A 15,667-nucleotide genomic window follows, 5' to 3' on the forward strand; every position below is an offset into this window, starting at 1 on the left:
CCAATGTCACCCCTTCTAAAGGGTGTGATTGGATCAATTTTCAAACGATTGGCATTTAAGGTATTAGAGTTCATCAAATTCCACCATATTTTTGGAAAAGTTTAGCTAACTATCTAAGAACAATTCTACTTTAAATGATTCTCGATGTTATTCAAATTGTTTTTTTATTAAAAAAAATACGAGCGATGCCTCGTATTTTGACTCATAGTCTGCCTCACTGGCGGTACACAAAGATTTAAAGTATTTAAAATGTGTGATATTAAATTGAAAAATGCGCATCTGATATGATTGTTGTCATTTATTTCAAATACAATATATTTACGTTTACATTAACAATTGCCATAAAGAAACAATGTATTCAGCTCAAGCCACTACTCAACACCTACACCACCTAATTCCTCCTCGACCACGTGCTTGTTCAAGTATTGTTTATAGTAATATATTATCATAAAAGCACTACAAATTCATTAGATTTACGTGTGTTTGCGTGGGAGAGGGTGGAGGGGATTATTTCAATTGCATTCGTCTCTCAGTCCTGACAACTATTAGGAGTTGAATTGAAAAAAAAACTAAATAAATTACACACAATCATTGCGCGCACCCCTTTCCGCCTTCATCTATGTACAAGTGTAATAACAACTCCTCGTCGTGTGGGGTGGTCACATCCCTTAATGTACACTGAAAAAACGTAAACAAAGTGCCTTTATTTTGATTTTTTTATGTCTACATTTAACGCCTTCCATTCAATTAACATTTATGAGTCAAATTTGCAGTGCCATCCAATTTGTATGCATGCTGATTCATTTTAAAAAATATATAACTACAGATATCCATCAGACAGCCTGTCATAAATTATCTTGCTTACCTTCTACGTTTAAGTGTGCGTGTGTATGTGCGCATATGTGGATTGGTGGGTGTGCTATACGATATGGGAAATTTCAGCTGATGAGCCATCACACACACACATACACAACCACAATTCAGGGAAAATTGGGAAACTGGAGTCAGGGGAGGGAGATGAACCGCACTAACATTACGCCTACCAACAAAACCAATTTACATTTACAACATCGCCATTGTATTTATCGTTCTCATTTGCCATCATTAATATGATTGCGCATTATCATAGATCCAACATCGCGGTAATTGATTTTTCCATCCCATTCTCCTGCTGCTCTCTCGGTGGTTTTAAAGAGTGGAGAAGAGCATGGAAGCCGGGAGTTAGGGTGGTTCACTTTTGGATGAAAAAGACAATATCCTTCGTTTTTAGTGATCAACCATGCCAACGTGGCGAGTCAAAAAAAGTTTCTGGTTTAGTTTTTAGTTGTTTTGTTTATAAATTTGTTTACTAAAGTTCATTGAATTTCTAAAAATATTTTAAATAAAACTTTTGTTGAAGCCTTAAAAAAGTTAGACATCTATTATAACTGTTTTTAAGAATCAAACAAAGTTTTGTGAATACGACTTTCCCATTTTCATTCAACCGCGAACCACCCTTCCGGAAGTGCTAGAGACGGAAGATTGTGAACCATTAACAACAAGCAAATAAAGCGTTGACTGCTCTATGCAAATTAAATTTTATGCTACTCATGTGCCTGCCAGAGAGGCGAACTTTAACGTCATCTTAATGAGTGTCTCTCTATTTATGATGCCACCTTCGACAGTTAACTTTAAACAGTCAATGTGTGTATGTGTTTGTTTGTTTGCTTTTATATCATGCCATTAAAATTTGATTGATCCACGTGGAACACTTGCCCCGACGACTGTCGTCACCTTGCTCGACACTTGGCCTCTATATTTTGATTGATATATTTAATTGTTTACTGCTTGGTGAAACCGGAAACCACCCTAAACTTCGTCACTACCACCCCCTCCTTAGTTGTCCCGCTTGTAGAGACCCTTGGCGTCACTGCGCACGTTGACGGCCGCGTCCGGATTGACGCACGTCGGGATGGCGTTCGACCACTTGCCGTTCTTCAGACACTTGAGCATCTTGGCGCCGCGCAGCTCCAGACCGGCGTCACACGTGAAGGTGATGCTCTCGCCGATCGAGTAGTAGAACTTGACCGACGACATTCGGCCGCTGATGGCGGTTCCCGGGTACGAGCACGCCTGGACGCCTGTTGGAGAGAAAAAATGTCATCACGTTGTCGATTACAATTAACGAAGAATTTCACTACTTACTAGGATGTAACAAAAATTACTTTTTGGCGGGCATTCAGGGGTTTGTTCCGGTGGGCATACTGAGCCCAAATCCCAAATATGAGCTTGATTGGATGTAACAGGAGCTGGCGCTCCGCCCTTCAATTTTAAATGGGATTTAACCCGTAAAAAAATATTTTTTCAAAAATTTCAATTTTTGAGGCATTTTGGTCACCAATGCGTTTACCAAAAACATCACTGGCGTGTAGGACCGATTTTTCGAAAAAACGCCAAACTTTGAAGGTCTGTACCGAGCTCCAGGATGCTCCAAACTTCAATGTTATATATCCCAAAAGATGCGCAAGGATCTGGCCTACACGCCAGTGATGTTTTTGGTAAACGCATTGGTGACCAAAATGCCCAAAAATTGAAATTTTTGAAAAAATATTTTTTTACGGGTTAAATCCCATTTAAAATTGAAGGGCGGAGCGCCAGCTCCTGTTACGTCCAATCAAGCTCATATTTGGGATTTGGGCTCAGTATGCCCACCGGAACAAACCCCTGAATGCCCGCAAAAAAGTCATTTTTGTTACACTCTACTACTTACACTTTGGCAGCCCTCCCGACCACCGTCCGTTATCCTGACAGGCGATGATCGGCTGGCCCTGCATCATGTACTCCGGGTTGCAGTTGAACTGCACCACGTCACCGGCCCGGTACGGGGGCGTCCCTTGGGCGTATCCATTCTGCGGCGCACCGGGATGGAAGCACTGGACCTCTGCGGGGGACAAGTCTCAACATGGAATAGAAATAAACGGATCCACCTCGTCACAACTCAACTTACCGACACACGAGGGAAACGGTGCACCCCACTCGCCCGACGGCAAACAGATTGCCTCGCTGGGTCCCCTCAGGCCGTAACCCGGCGGACAGGAGAACGCCGCCCGGCCTCCGACTTCCCGCGACAAAATGGCCACCCGAGGTGCGGACCCATTGCTGTTGGCCTGGATGGGGACTTCACCGCACTCGACACTCTCGCAAACCGGCAACGGAGCACTCCAGTTTCCGCTCGGTAGACAGGAGATCTCCGGCGTTCCAATCAAGGCGTTCCCATTGGTACAGGAGAACAACACCCTAGTCCCCATCATGGTCTCCAACGTGCTAGCGGAAAGTCCTCGACGCACCTGGATCTCATTGCAGTGAACGGGCTGTAAACGAAGATCATCAACAATCAAAAAATATTAAACCTAACAAACCCAACAAGAACCCACCTTCACGAACACCTCGACCGAATGGGTGTGCCGGGCCGGCGTAACGCACGTGAACGTCCCCGAATCGTCCTTGACCGCGTGCATGATGCTGATACGGTACTCCAGCTGCGGATCACGACCCTCGTCCGAGCTCCAGCCCTCCGGGTACTTTCGATAGTCGTGGCTCACGTTCCACTTGGGATTGCCGAACCGTCGCATCCATAGACACTCCAGGTGGACCGTCGTGCCCGGATACACGATCAGCTTGCCGTCGTTACTCTGCGCGATCGGACCGTTCTGGTGCCGGATCAGAATCGTCGGCGGTTTCTCCACTGTAAGTAGACATTTCATTGGGTAAAGTACTCTCGGAATCGCCGCGTTTAATCTTACTAGCATAGTCGTTCTCTTGGTTCAACCCGAAACACGACGGCTTCTGGCCGGTCCACTCTTCGCGAACGCATGTCCTCACGCTGGTTCCGATCATGGCGTACTTGCCAATATCCACACATCTGTATTAGGGAAAGTATAAAAAAAATCTCAATCTTAAAAAGCATTGCAAAAAAATAATTGTAAAACAGTGTGGTAGTTTTAATAGCAACTTGTGACATTGCCAAAGTTTTGAAAAAAAAATAAAACATGTTTTCGGATTCTACTTTAGCAGCATTCTGACCAAAATCCCCTTTAAAACTTTCGAATTCTAATCGATTTTCAAAAATGGCACCGTAATCTGGGGCGAATAGGGACTACAGTCTGAATAGGGACAGCAGTTTTTAGAGCACTTAAAGCTTTTAAATTTGGAAATCGATGTACACATTTTGTTGGTCTGAGTCTGTTCTAACCGAAACCAACCAGAAAAATCACAATATTGTGCTCCAACATGGTAAAAACTGCTGTCCCAATTCGCCCCATGTGTCCCGATTGACCCCGGTTTACGGTACGTAAATATTTTAAAATCTGTAGCTTTTCAAGAGTTTTTTTTATTGATTTGGTTGCCTCGGCAAAGTTAAAGGTATTGCTGAGGACTGTTCAGAAAAAAATAGGTACACGGAAAAAATTGGTGATATTTTAATTAAGGCCGCTGCAATTTTTTTTAAAGTTTATTTCCCTCGACTCTGACCAAAGTCGAGGGGGGGGGGAGGCAAAAAAAAAACAATTGCCAAGTATTGACGAACATTTTTTTTCCTGTGAGAAAAAAAGTTTCTGCGGTGATGTACATTGGAATTCCATAAAAGTTCCAAATATTTTTAACACTTGTAGCACCAACGGGGTCAAAACTTACGCGAAGCACCAAGGTGGTCAAAAAAGTTGGAAATGCATCCGGCTGTATCTCAGCGAAAACTCAACCGATTTGGATGATTCTTGTTGCATTCGATCCGGAAGAATGTCAAGAATCACCTCCAACAAGGTAGATCCAAAACAGATGCGTCTACCTTAAGTTATAATAAAAAAGGCATTTCCAACTTTTTTCCAAGGGTTGTATGAGCCGGTGAAAATGCATTTCCAACTTTTTTGACCCCGTTGGGGCTACAAGTGTTAAAGGAGCTCAAACATGCTAAATATCATTATCAATGCAGAATAGGGCATTTTATTTTTTTTTCTGTTGATCAAGTTTTTTGAAAAAATACATTTTTTTGCCCCCTGATTTTTTGGACCACTTTTGAAAGAGAGGGGGACATAAACTTTGAAAAATATTTGCAACGGCCTAACTTTATTTCACAAAAATTAAATTTCCCCAAATTCGTATTTAAAAAAATATATATGTTGTAGGGGATAAAATCCCGCATCTTTTAAGCCATTCAGAAGTATGAACAGAAATTTTGCCGACGAGTTATGATTTTTTTTAAATAATGATTTTTGTAAAAAAATTAAATCTTGCACTTAAATTTTTTTGACCTCACGTTTTTTTTGTAAAAAATAAAACATTTGCAAAATTTTCCGATAAAAATATTTATTTTTTATTTTTTTAATCATGACCAAACATTTAATATAACGCCCTTTTGAATGTTAGTCTTGATTAAAAAAATATTGTTTTCGAAAAGATCGCAAAATTTCACGAATGTTTATCCACTGTATCTCAACAAACAGGGGTCCAATCTTCAATGTTTCTTAGACAAAATTGAAGGAAATTTTCTGAGCTTCTCGAAAAAAAAAAATTTGGATGGACAATTATGGACACTATTTTAAAAAGTCAAAAATCCGGAATTTATCGGACAAAATTTAACTTTGAATGGCTATATTTTGAAGACGGTGCATCTAATACAAAAAATGTAAAGTACTTTTCGATTGCAAATTCGAGGTAACTATTTAAAAAAAAATATTAACTCATCGGCAACATTTTGGTTCATACTTCTGAATGGCATAAAAGATTCGGGACTTTGTCCCCTAAAACATATAAAACAAATTAAAAAAATACTGATTTTGAGAAATGGATTTTTTTGTTAAAAAAAGTTAATTAAAATATCACCTTTTTTGTGTACCTATTTTTTCTAATTAGTTCTAATCAATACATACAACTTTTTTGAAGACGCCGAATCAATCAAAAAAAACTAACTTAATCCACCTATGTGGTTGATGCCTTCCTCACTTTTTACCAAAAATGGGTAATATGAGTGGTTTGGACACACATTTCAGCATTTTTTTAGATCCAGAAAAACAAGAACACAGATATAACTTATGTGGTAATAACTCGAGACAGGGTTGCCAGATCTTCAATGTTTTGGACTCTTTGGAAAGCCCTTTCAATTACCTAACCAACGATGGGTCGGATGATGGATCCGGACATCGTTAACATACATTTAAGTGAGATCCGGCTTCAAAAAGGTGCATAAATATCACTTATGTGGTAATAACTCGAGACAGGGTTGCCAGATCTTCAGTGTTTTGGACTCTTTGGAAAGCCCTTTCAATTGCCTAACCAACGATGGGTCGGATGATGGATCCGGACATCGTTTACATACATTTAAGTGAGATCCGGCTTCAAAAAAGTACATAAATATCACTTATGTGGTAATAACTCGAGACAGGGTTGCCAGATCTTCAGTGTTTTGGACTCTTTGGAAAGCCCTTTCAATTGCCTAACCTACGATGGGTCGGATGATGGATCCGGACGTCGTTTACATACATTTAAGTGAGATCCGGCTTCAAAAAAGTACATAAATATCACTTATGTGGTAATATCTCGAGACAGGGTTGCCAGATCTTCAGTGTTTTGGACTCTTTGGAAAGGCCTTTCAATTACCTAACCAACGATGGGTCGGATGATGGATCCGGACATCGTTAACATACATTTAAGTGAGATCCGGCTTCAAAAAGGTGCATAAATATCACTTATGTGGTAATAACTCGAGACAGGGTTGCCAGATCTTCAGTGTTTTGGACTCTTTGGAAAGCCCTTTCAATTGCCTAACCAACGATGGGTCGGATGATGGATCCGGACATCGTTTACATACATTTAAGTGAGATCCGGCTTCAAAAAAGTACATAAATATCACTTATGTGGTAATAACTCGAGACAGGGTTGCCAGATCTTCAGTTTTTTGGACTCTTTGGAAAGGCCTTTCAATTACCTCACCAATGATGGGTCGGATGATGGATCCGGACATCGTTTACATACATTTAAGTGAGATCCGGCTTCAAAAAAGTACATAAATATCACTTATGTGGTAATAACTCGAGACAGGGTTGCCAGATCTTCAGTGTTTTGGACTCTTTGGAAAGCCCTTTCAATTGCCTAACCTACGATGGGTCGGATGATGGATCCGGACGTCGTTTACATACATTTAAGTGAGATCCGGCTTCAAAAAAGTACATAAATATCACTTATGTGGTAATATCTCGAGACAGGGTTGCCAGATCTTCAGTGTTTTGGACTCTTTGGAAAGGCCTTTCAATTACCTAACCAACGATGGGTCGGATGATGGATCCGGACATCGTTAACATACATTTAAGTGAGATCCGGCTTCAAAAAAGTACATAAATATCACTTATGTGGTAATAACTCGAGACAGGGTTGCCAGATCTTCAATGTTTTGGACTCATTGGAAAGGCCTTTCAATTACCTAACCAACGATGGGTCGGATGATGGATCCGGACATCGTTTACATGCATATAATTGAGATCCGGATATTTGTGAAAACATATTTTTATACATAACTTTTGAACTACTTATCGAAACTTCAAACAATTCAATAGCGATGTATGGGACCCTAAACCAAGTCGAATGCAACTGGTTCGATCAAAATCGGTTCAGCCAGTGCTGAGAAAACTCAGTGAGAATTTTGGTCACATACATACATACACACACATACACACACACATACACACACATACACACACACATACACACACATCCGGACACCACATCGAGGACACCCAAAAACCCAAGTTTCGCAGGGAGCGTAACAAAGGCGAGGCTTTGGTGGTCGAGGTGAAGGAAGGTGTTTCGTACGCAGACCTCCTCCGGAAAGTACGAACCGATCCGGAACTCAAGGAGCTTGGCGAGAACGTGGTTAAAACCAGGCGCACCCAAACCGGAGCGATGCTTTTTGAGCTGAAGAAGGATCCCGCGGTCAAGAGCTCAGCTTTTAAGTCCCTCGTCGAGAAAGCCGTAGGCTACGAGTCGAAGGTAAGAGCGCTATCACCGGAGACAACGATCGAGTGCAGGAACCTGGACGAGATCACGACGGAGGAAGAGCTAGAAGATGCGCTGATCGTTCTTCTGGATGACCGTACGACACCGATGGCAATCCGGTTGAGGAAAGCCTACGGCGGCACGCAAATTGCGTCGATCCGACTATCGACGCCTTCGGCGTCTAAGCTGCTGGAAACCGGCAAGGTCAAAGTAGGGTGGTCGGTGTGCCCACTGAGGCCTGTTCCTCGAGTGACCCAGCAGATGACGAGGTGTTTCCGCTGTATGGGCTTCGGCCACCAGGCGAGAAATTGCGACGGTCCCGATCGAACCAACAGTTGCAGAAGGTGTGGTAGAGAAGGCCACATGGCAAGAGACTGCAAAAATCAGCCGAAGTGCGTGCTCTGTAAAGAAGGCGACGGCAATAGCCATGCGACGGGTGGCTTTAATTGCCCGGTGTACAAGAAGCTGGCCTCGGGCAAAAAGTAATGGAGGTGTCCCAGGTGAACCTCAATCACTGCGACACTGCACAGCAACTGCTGTGGCAGTCGACCGCGGAGACGGGGTGTGACGTGGCAATTATTGCAGAACCGTACCGAGTTCCACACGACAACGGAAACTGGGCCGCGGATACAGCAAGAATGGCGGCGATACACGTGATGGGGCGGTACCCCATACAGGAAGTGGTCTCGAGGGCGTTTGAAGGATTCGTGATCGCCAAAGTAAACGGAACCTTCTTCTGTAGCTGCTATGCTCCCCCAAGATGGACCTTGGAGCAGTTTCAGCAGATGCTGGATAGTCTGACCGATGAACTGATCGGACGAAGCCCGATCGTTATCGGAGGTGACTTCAACGCGTGGGCGGTCGAGTGGGGTAGCAGATGCACCAATGCTAGGGGGCATAGCCTAATGGAAGCTCTGGCAAAGCTAGACGTTAGGCTGGCGAATCGCGGAACCAGCAGTACCTTCCGCAAAGACGGTCGTGAGTCCATTATCGACGTTACGTTCTGTAGCCCGCGACTGGCGGCCGACATGAACTGGAGGGTGAGTGAGGACTATACCCATAGCGATCACCAAGCGATCCGGTACAGCATCGGGAGACGAGCCCCTGTACCAGATAGGAGCAGCCGGTCCTACGGAAGGAAATGGAAGCTGCAGTACTTCGACGAGGGTCTCTTCGTGGAAGCGCTCCATTGGTGTGATGGTCCCCAAGACTTGAGTGCCGACGTGCTAACAGCACAACTGGTGACAGCATGCGACACAACCATGCCGCGGAGACTGGAGCCAAGGAACTGTCGTCGTCCAGCCTACTGGTGGAATGAAGAACTCGGTACCCTTCGGACAAGTTGCCTCAGCGCCAGAAGACGAGTCCAGAGAGCAAGATCCGAAGCAACTAGAGAGGAGTGCAGAGAGGAGTACCGGTCTGCAAAGGCCGCGCTCAAGAAAGCGATCAAATGCAGCAAGACAAACTGCTTCAAGGAGTTATGCCAAGACGCTGATGCAAACCCTTGGGGGAGCGCATATCGTGTAGCGATGGCGAAGATCAGAGGCCCATCGATGGTGGCTGAAACGTGTCCCGACAAGCTGAAGGTCATTGTGGAAGGGCTCTTCCCAAGACATGACCCAACGACATGGCCTCCTACACCGTACAACGACGAAGGGGGTAGCAACGCCGAAGGTCATCTGATCACCAACGAGGAACTTGTGGCAGTAGCGAAGAGATTGAAGGTGAAGAAAGCTCCCGGCCCGGATGGAATCCCGAATTTCGCCCTGAAATCGGCGGTTCTAGCATTCCCGGACAGGTTTCGAACAGTCCTGCAGAAATGCCTGGACGAAGGACACTTCCCCGACCCGTGGAAGGTTCAAAAGCTCGTGTTGCTGCCGAAGCCAGGCAAACCACCGGGGGACCCATCATCGTATAGGCCTATATGTTTGCTGGACACCCTCGGAAAGCTTCTGGAACGGATCATCCTTAACCGGCTGACCAAGTACACGGAGAGCGAGCATGGCTTAGCAGCGAGGCAGTTCGGCTTCCGTAAAGGGAGATCCACGGTGGACGCCATCCGGAAAGTGGTCGAGAAAGCCGACGAAGCGCGGAGGAAAAAACGCAGGGGGAACCGTTGCTGCGCAATAGTCACGATTGACGTCAAGAACGCGTTCAACAGTGCGAGCTGGGCGGCCATAGCAGCAGCGCTGCACAAAATGAAGGTGCCTGACTATTTGTGCAGGATCTTGAAGAGCTACTTCGAGAACCGCGTGCTGGTCTACGACACTGCCGATGGACAAAAAACCGTTGTTGTTACCGCGGGAGTTCCGCAGGGATCCATTCTGGGTTCAGCACTGTGGAATGGAATGTATGACGGAGTGTTGACACTGGGACTACCCAACGGCGTAGAGATTGTTGGCTTTGCAGACGACATAGTGCTGACGGTAACCGGCGAAAATGTCGAGGAGGTCGAAGTGCTGGCTATGGAGGCAATCGCAATGATCGAGAACTGGATGCTCGAGGTGAAGCTGCGGATCGCTCACCACAAGACGGAGATGGTGCTGGTTAGTAACCACAAGAAGGTGCAGCAGGCCCAGATTCACGTTGGAGAACACGTCGTGCACTCGAAGAGAGCGCTCAAGTACCTCGGGGTGATGGTGGATGACCGGCTGAACTTCAACAGCCACGTCGATTACGCCTGCGAGAAGGCGGCTAAGGCGATCATGGCACTGTCGAGGATGATGCCGAACAACGCTGGACCCAGGAGCAGTAGGCGCCGCCTCTTGGCAAGTGTCGCGACGTCCATACTTAGGTACGGCGGACCGGTATGGTGGACGGCGCTGGGGACGAAGCGAAATCGAGCGCTGCTCGACAGAACGCAGAGACTGATGGCCATGCGGGTTGCAAGCGCGTACAGGACCATTTCGTCGGAAGCAGTTGGCGTCATAGCCGGAATGATCCCCATCGGCATCACACTGGAGGAGGACACCGTGCGCTACACCCGGAGAGGCACGAGAGGTATCCGGGAAGCTGCGAGAGCCGAATCGCTGGCAAGGTGGCAACGTGAGTGGGACACCACGGAGAAAGGCAGATGGACGCATCGGCTTATCCCGTCCGTATCCACGTGGGTGAGCAGAAGGCATGGAGAGGTCACCTTCCACCTCACACAGTTCCTGTCGGGCCATGGCTGCTTCAGGAAGTACCTGCACAGGTTTGGACATGCAGAGTCTCCTCTCTGTCCGGACTGCGTCGATTGCGAGGAAACACCGGAGCACGTGGTGTTCGCCTGCCCTCGCTTCGAGGCAGCGCGAAGCGAAATGCTGGCCATTATCGGAGCGGACACCAGCCCGGATAATGTGGTGCGAAGAATGTGCAGCGACATCGCCAAGTGGAATGCGGTCGTCGGAGCGGTGACGCAGATCACTTCGGCTCTCCAGCGGAAATGGAGAGACGATCAGAGGAGGAACGACTAGGAGCCTAGTCGAAAACCCACGAGTGTGGCTGTGAAGGAGAGCACGTTATGATGGTCGGCTCTACCAAATCGGTACACGTCTCGATGGTCACAGGAGTCGAGAACCCACGAGTGTGGCTGTGAAGGAGAGCACGTTATGACGGTTGGCTCTACCAAATCGGTACACGTCTCGATGGTCCAAGGAGAGGGCTGCATATGACTAGCCGATCAAAAGCAACGCGATTCTTGGGCGCGGTTAAACCCTCGCATGGACTCATATGTATGTAGGACAGGAAATGGTTCTAGCACCCGGCATGGATCCTGTAAGTAGACTAGTGCAGAAAATGCAACGCCTCCCCCCGAAGTTATACCGAAAGGTGGTCCCGGGGGGACAAGGGCACGGCGTTCAAGGACTGGTTTAGTGGGTCGGGAAAACTCTTTTTTTGTTTTCCCAACCCCACACTACCTGAGGAATGAATTCTCAGGTGTCTGGTAGCAGATTCCGACCTTGTAAAAAAAAAAAAAAAAAAAAAAAACACATACACACACACAGACATTTGTTCAGTTTTCGATTCTGAGTCGATATGTATACATGAAGGTGGGTCTAGGAGCTTTTAATCAAAAGTTCATTTTCAGAGCAGGATTAAAGCCTTACCTCAGTGAGGAAGGCAATTCCTTGAAAAGTTACAGATTTTTGAATATTTACGTACAGCTGCCAAAATTGTATGGAGATTTTTATAGGTTAACCTTGTGTCATTGGTCAATGGCATCTTTGGTTATAGGGAAGGCCCCCACAAAGTTTGAGCCAAATAAAAAAATACAACAAAATAAAAATGGTCGAAATCGGCCAATTCCGTAGAGAATTGCTCTCTATAGAGACACATTTTCTAAACCCTTCTCATGTTTTGCATTTTTTTTTCAATATTTTCATTAAAAAAATTATAGCATTACATTTCAAGTTTCAAAAAATATGCATTTCGTAGTCTGGATTCCTTTCCAAAAAAAATGCAAATTCATATGGCTTTAAATTCTAAAACCATTTGCCAGAAAACTAAAACGCAACGCAAAGAAAAAAAATTTAAACCAGGTTTGTGTATGATTCGATTATTCAAAGTTCCTACACTCCACGGTGGTATTGATATACGAGCTTGCTGCAATTTTTACATTTTTTGTAGCAAATCCACAGTTTTTGATATATTTTTTCCTGTGCTTGTAGAAACATTCGGATAATCGATTACAGTTTAATCAAAAGCTGCACCATCCTTTAAATGGTTTCTAGTTTCAGCATAAATTCAAGTTGAAAATCCATTCCGGCAAATACTTCAAAAGCAACCTCTAGCCAAAACTAACATACCAAGTGACAGTGACACTCAACACAGTCGCAATGTGTGTGTGTTTCCGGAATCGGTTGAACTCGCCCACCCAAACCATAAAACGACTACGAAACAATACCTAAAACACCACAAAAGCAGAACGGATATTTCAACATGAAAGGATTCCGCATACATCCCACACACACGCTCAAACAACAAATGTTGCAATCGGAAGACCCGAACGTGAGGGTGGAAAAGGGGGTAGGGGGGTTGGGTTTGCGCTCCAGTTTTCCTGAATGGGACGCAATTGATAAATGCGGGAAGTGAAAAGTAAAAAGTGAGAAACCCAGAGCGATGAGAAGTGGCAAGTGGAGCTAAGTGTCGCGGTGGAGTGGCAGTTAAAGCATCTGGCGGGTGCGGTGGAGCACTGATAACGAATTTAAGAGTTACTGGGAAGTTGGGTAGGGGTTGTTTGGGATACAATACAAAATGGCAATTTGAAGACATCGCACATGGAGATGTTTTAGTTCGAAAAATTAAAAAAAGAGAATAAAAAACCAATTACAGATAAAATAACACTGCTCGACAAAACGAAACTTGTGTCATGGGAAACACGATATCTCATCGGTTCCTCAGAGAAAATGCTTCCCCGAATCCGATGCAATCGACAGAATTTTATTTTATGTCCACGCGGACTGATGCGAATGTGGTAAATTTTTTAACATAAAAAATCGAACAATTTAAATAAAACCATGCGTCTCCTCCCAATTATATGAGCCATCTACAAGAATATGGAAGCGCCTGGTGCATAGCCATTTCCTTTAAGCACAACGGAAACAACCAATACAAATGTATAAAAAAGTTGTCAAGTTCGGGGGGTCCACAGCTAGCATTTTTTGTACGATTATAAAAATAAATATTATAAGTTTTAAATTAAAATATTTGAAAAACTTTTTTTTAATTTAATTTTTTACTAAAATTTTATGTATCTCAAAGGTCTATTGGTACTTCGGGATGTCCATGGTCATCCAAGGACTCCCTGGAGTTAAGATCTACGAGTCTACCGCCGTAACAAGCAAGAGGTCGTCGGATTTTGACCCCGGATCATGTGCGTATAGCATCAGTGCATATGGTAGACTACTATATGAATGTAATGGGATGTCCATGGTCATCCAAGGACTCCCTGGAGTTAAAATCTACGAGTCTACCGCCGTAACAAGCAAGAGGTCGTCGGATTTTGACCCCGGATCATGTGCGTATAGCATCAGTGCATATGGTAGGCTACTATACGAATGTGTAAGGATGTCCATGGTCATCCAAAGACTCCTTGGAGTTAAGATCTATGAGTCTACCACCGTAACAAGCAAGAGGTCGTCGGATTTTGACCCCGGATCATGTGCGTATAGCATCAGTGCATATGGTAGGCTACTATATGAATGTGTAAGGATGTCCATGGTCATCCAAAGACTCCTTGGAGTTAAGATCTATGAGTCTACCGCCGTAACAAGCAAGAGGTCGTCGGATTTTGACCCCGGATCATGTGCGTCTAGCATCAATGCTTATGGTAGACTACTATATGAATGTAATGGGATGTCCATGGTCATCCAAGGACTCCCTGGAGTTAAGATCTACGAGTCTACCGCCGTAACAAGCAAGAGGTCGTCGGATTTTGACCCTGGATCATGTGCGTCAAGCATCAGTGCATATGGTAGACTACTATATGAATGTAATGGGATGTCCATGGTCATCCAAGGATTCCCTGGAGTTAAGATCTACGTGTCTACCGCCGTAACAAGCAAGAGGTCGTCGGATGTTGACCCCGGATCATGTGCGTATAGCAACAGTGCATAAGGTAGACTACTATATGAATGTTTTGGAATGTCCATAGTCATCCGAGGACTCCCTGGAGTTAAGATGGTAAACTCGTAGATCTTAACTCCAGGGAGTCTTTGGATGACCATGGACATTCCAACACATTCATATAGTAGTCTACCATATGCACTGATGCTATACGCACATGATCCGGGGTCAAAATCCAACGACCTCTTGCTTGTTACGGCGGTAGACTCGTAGATCTTAACTCCAGGGAGTCCTCGGATGACCATGGACATCCTTACACATTCATATAGTAGTCTACCATATGAACTGATGCTATACGCACATGATCCGGGGTCAAAATCCGACGACCTCTTGCTTGTTACGGCGGTAGACTCGTAGATCTTAACTCCAGGGAGTCCTTGGATGACCATGGACATCCCGAAGTACCAATAGACCTTTGAGATACATAAAATTTTAGCAATCAAATAAATTTAAAAAAAATGTTTTTCAAATATTTTAATTTAAAACTTATAATATTTATTTTTATAATCGTACAAAAAATGCTAGCTGTGGACCCCCCGAACTTGACAACTTTTTTATACATTTGTATTGGTTGTTTCCGTTGTGCTTAAAGGAAATGGCTATGCACCAGGCGCTTCCATATTCTTGTAGATGGCTCATATAATTGGGAGGAGACGCATGGTTTTTTTTTAATTGCTCGATTTTCTATGTTAAAAAATTTACCACATTCACATCAGTCCGCGTGGACATAAAATAAAATTCTGTCGATTGCATCGGATTCGGGGAAGCATTTTCTCTGAGGAACCGATGAGATATCGTGTTTCCCATGACACAAGTTTTGTTTTGTCGAGTAGTGTAATCATTACTTTTACAAGTAAACTCTTCAAAAAAGATGTGTTTTTAATTATCTTATAGAGGGAGCGGGAGTAATATCAAGAATAAAGATTTCTCAAATATTAGGCCGCTTTTGAACAATCTTTCTTCACAGAACGCGTCAATGCAATGTTTTCTAGCTACCTTCACCAATAAAACTGAACTACCAAAATTGGCAAAAATGATT

General features: G+C 44.4%; 1 protein-coding gene across 4 annotated transcripts in view; it reads right to left on the reverse strand.

Annotated features, from left to right (window-relative positions):
• Positions 1–280: 280 nt before the first annotated feature.
• Positions 281–15,667, reverse strand: part of LOC120413586 (uncharacterized) — a 39,975-nt gene continuing 24,588 nt past the window's right edge. For 2 of the 4 annotated variants that reach the window (XM_039574483.2, XM_039574484.2), the window contains exons 11-15: positions 3,783–3,901; positions 3,414–3,724; positions 2,987–3,350; positions 2,750–2,920; positions 281–2,120 (exon numbers count right to left, since the gene is read on the reverse strand). In XM_039574483.2, coding sequence (XP_039430417.1) covers positions 1,876–2,120; positions 2,750–2,920; positions 2,987–3,350; positions 3,414–3,724; positions 3,783–3,901 — 1,210 coding nt within the window. In that variant the 3' untranslated portion in view covers positions 281–1,875. Of the gene's footprint in view, positions 2,121–2,749; positions 2,936–2,986; positions 3,351–3,413; positions 3,725–3,782; positions 3,902–15,667 lie in introns of all 4 variants that reach the window. The other 2 variants (XM_039574481.2, XM_039574482.2) reach the window with 1 other exon arrangement.

This window comes from Culex pipiens, chromosome 2 (genome assembly GCF_016801865.2).
Source record: "Culex pipiens pallens isolate TS chromosome 2, TS_CPP_V2, whole genome shotgun sequence".
In the NCBI taxonomy this organism is placed as follows: domain Eukaryota; kingdom Metazoa; phylum Arthropoda; class Insecta; order Diptera; family Culicidae; genus Culex; species Culex pipiens.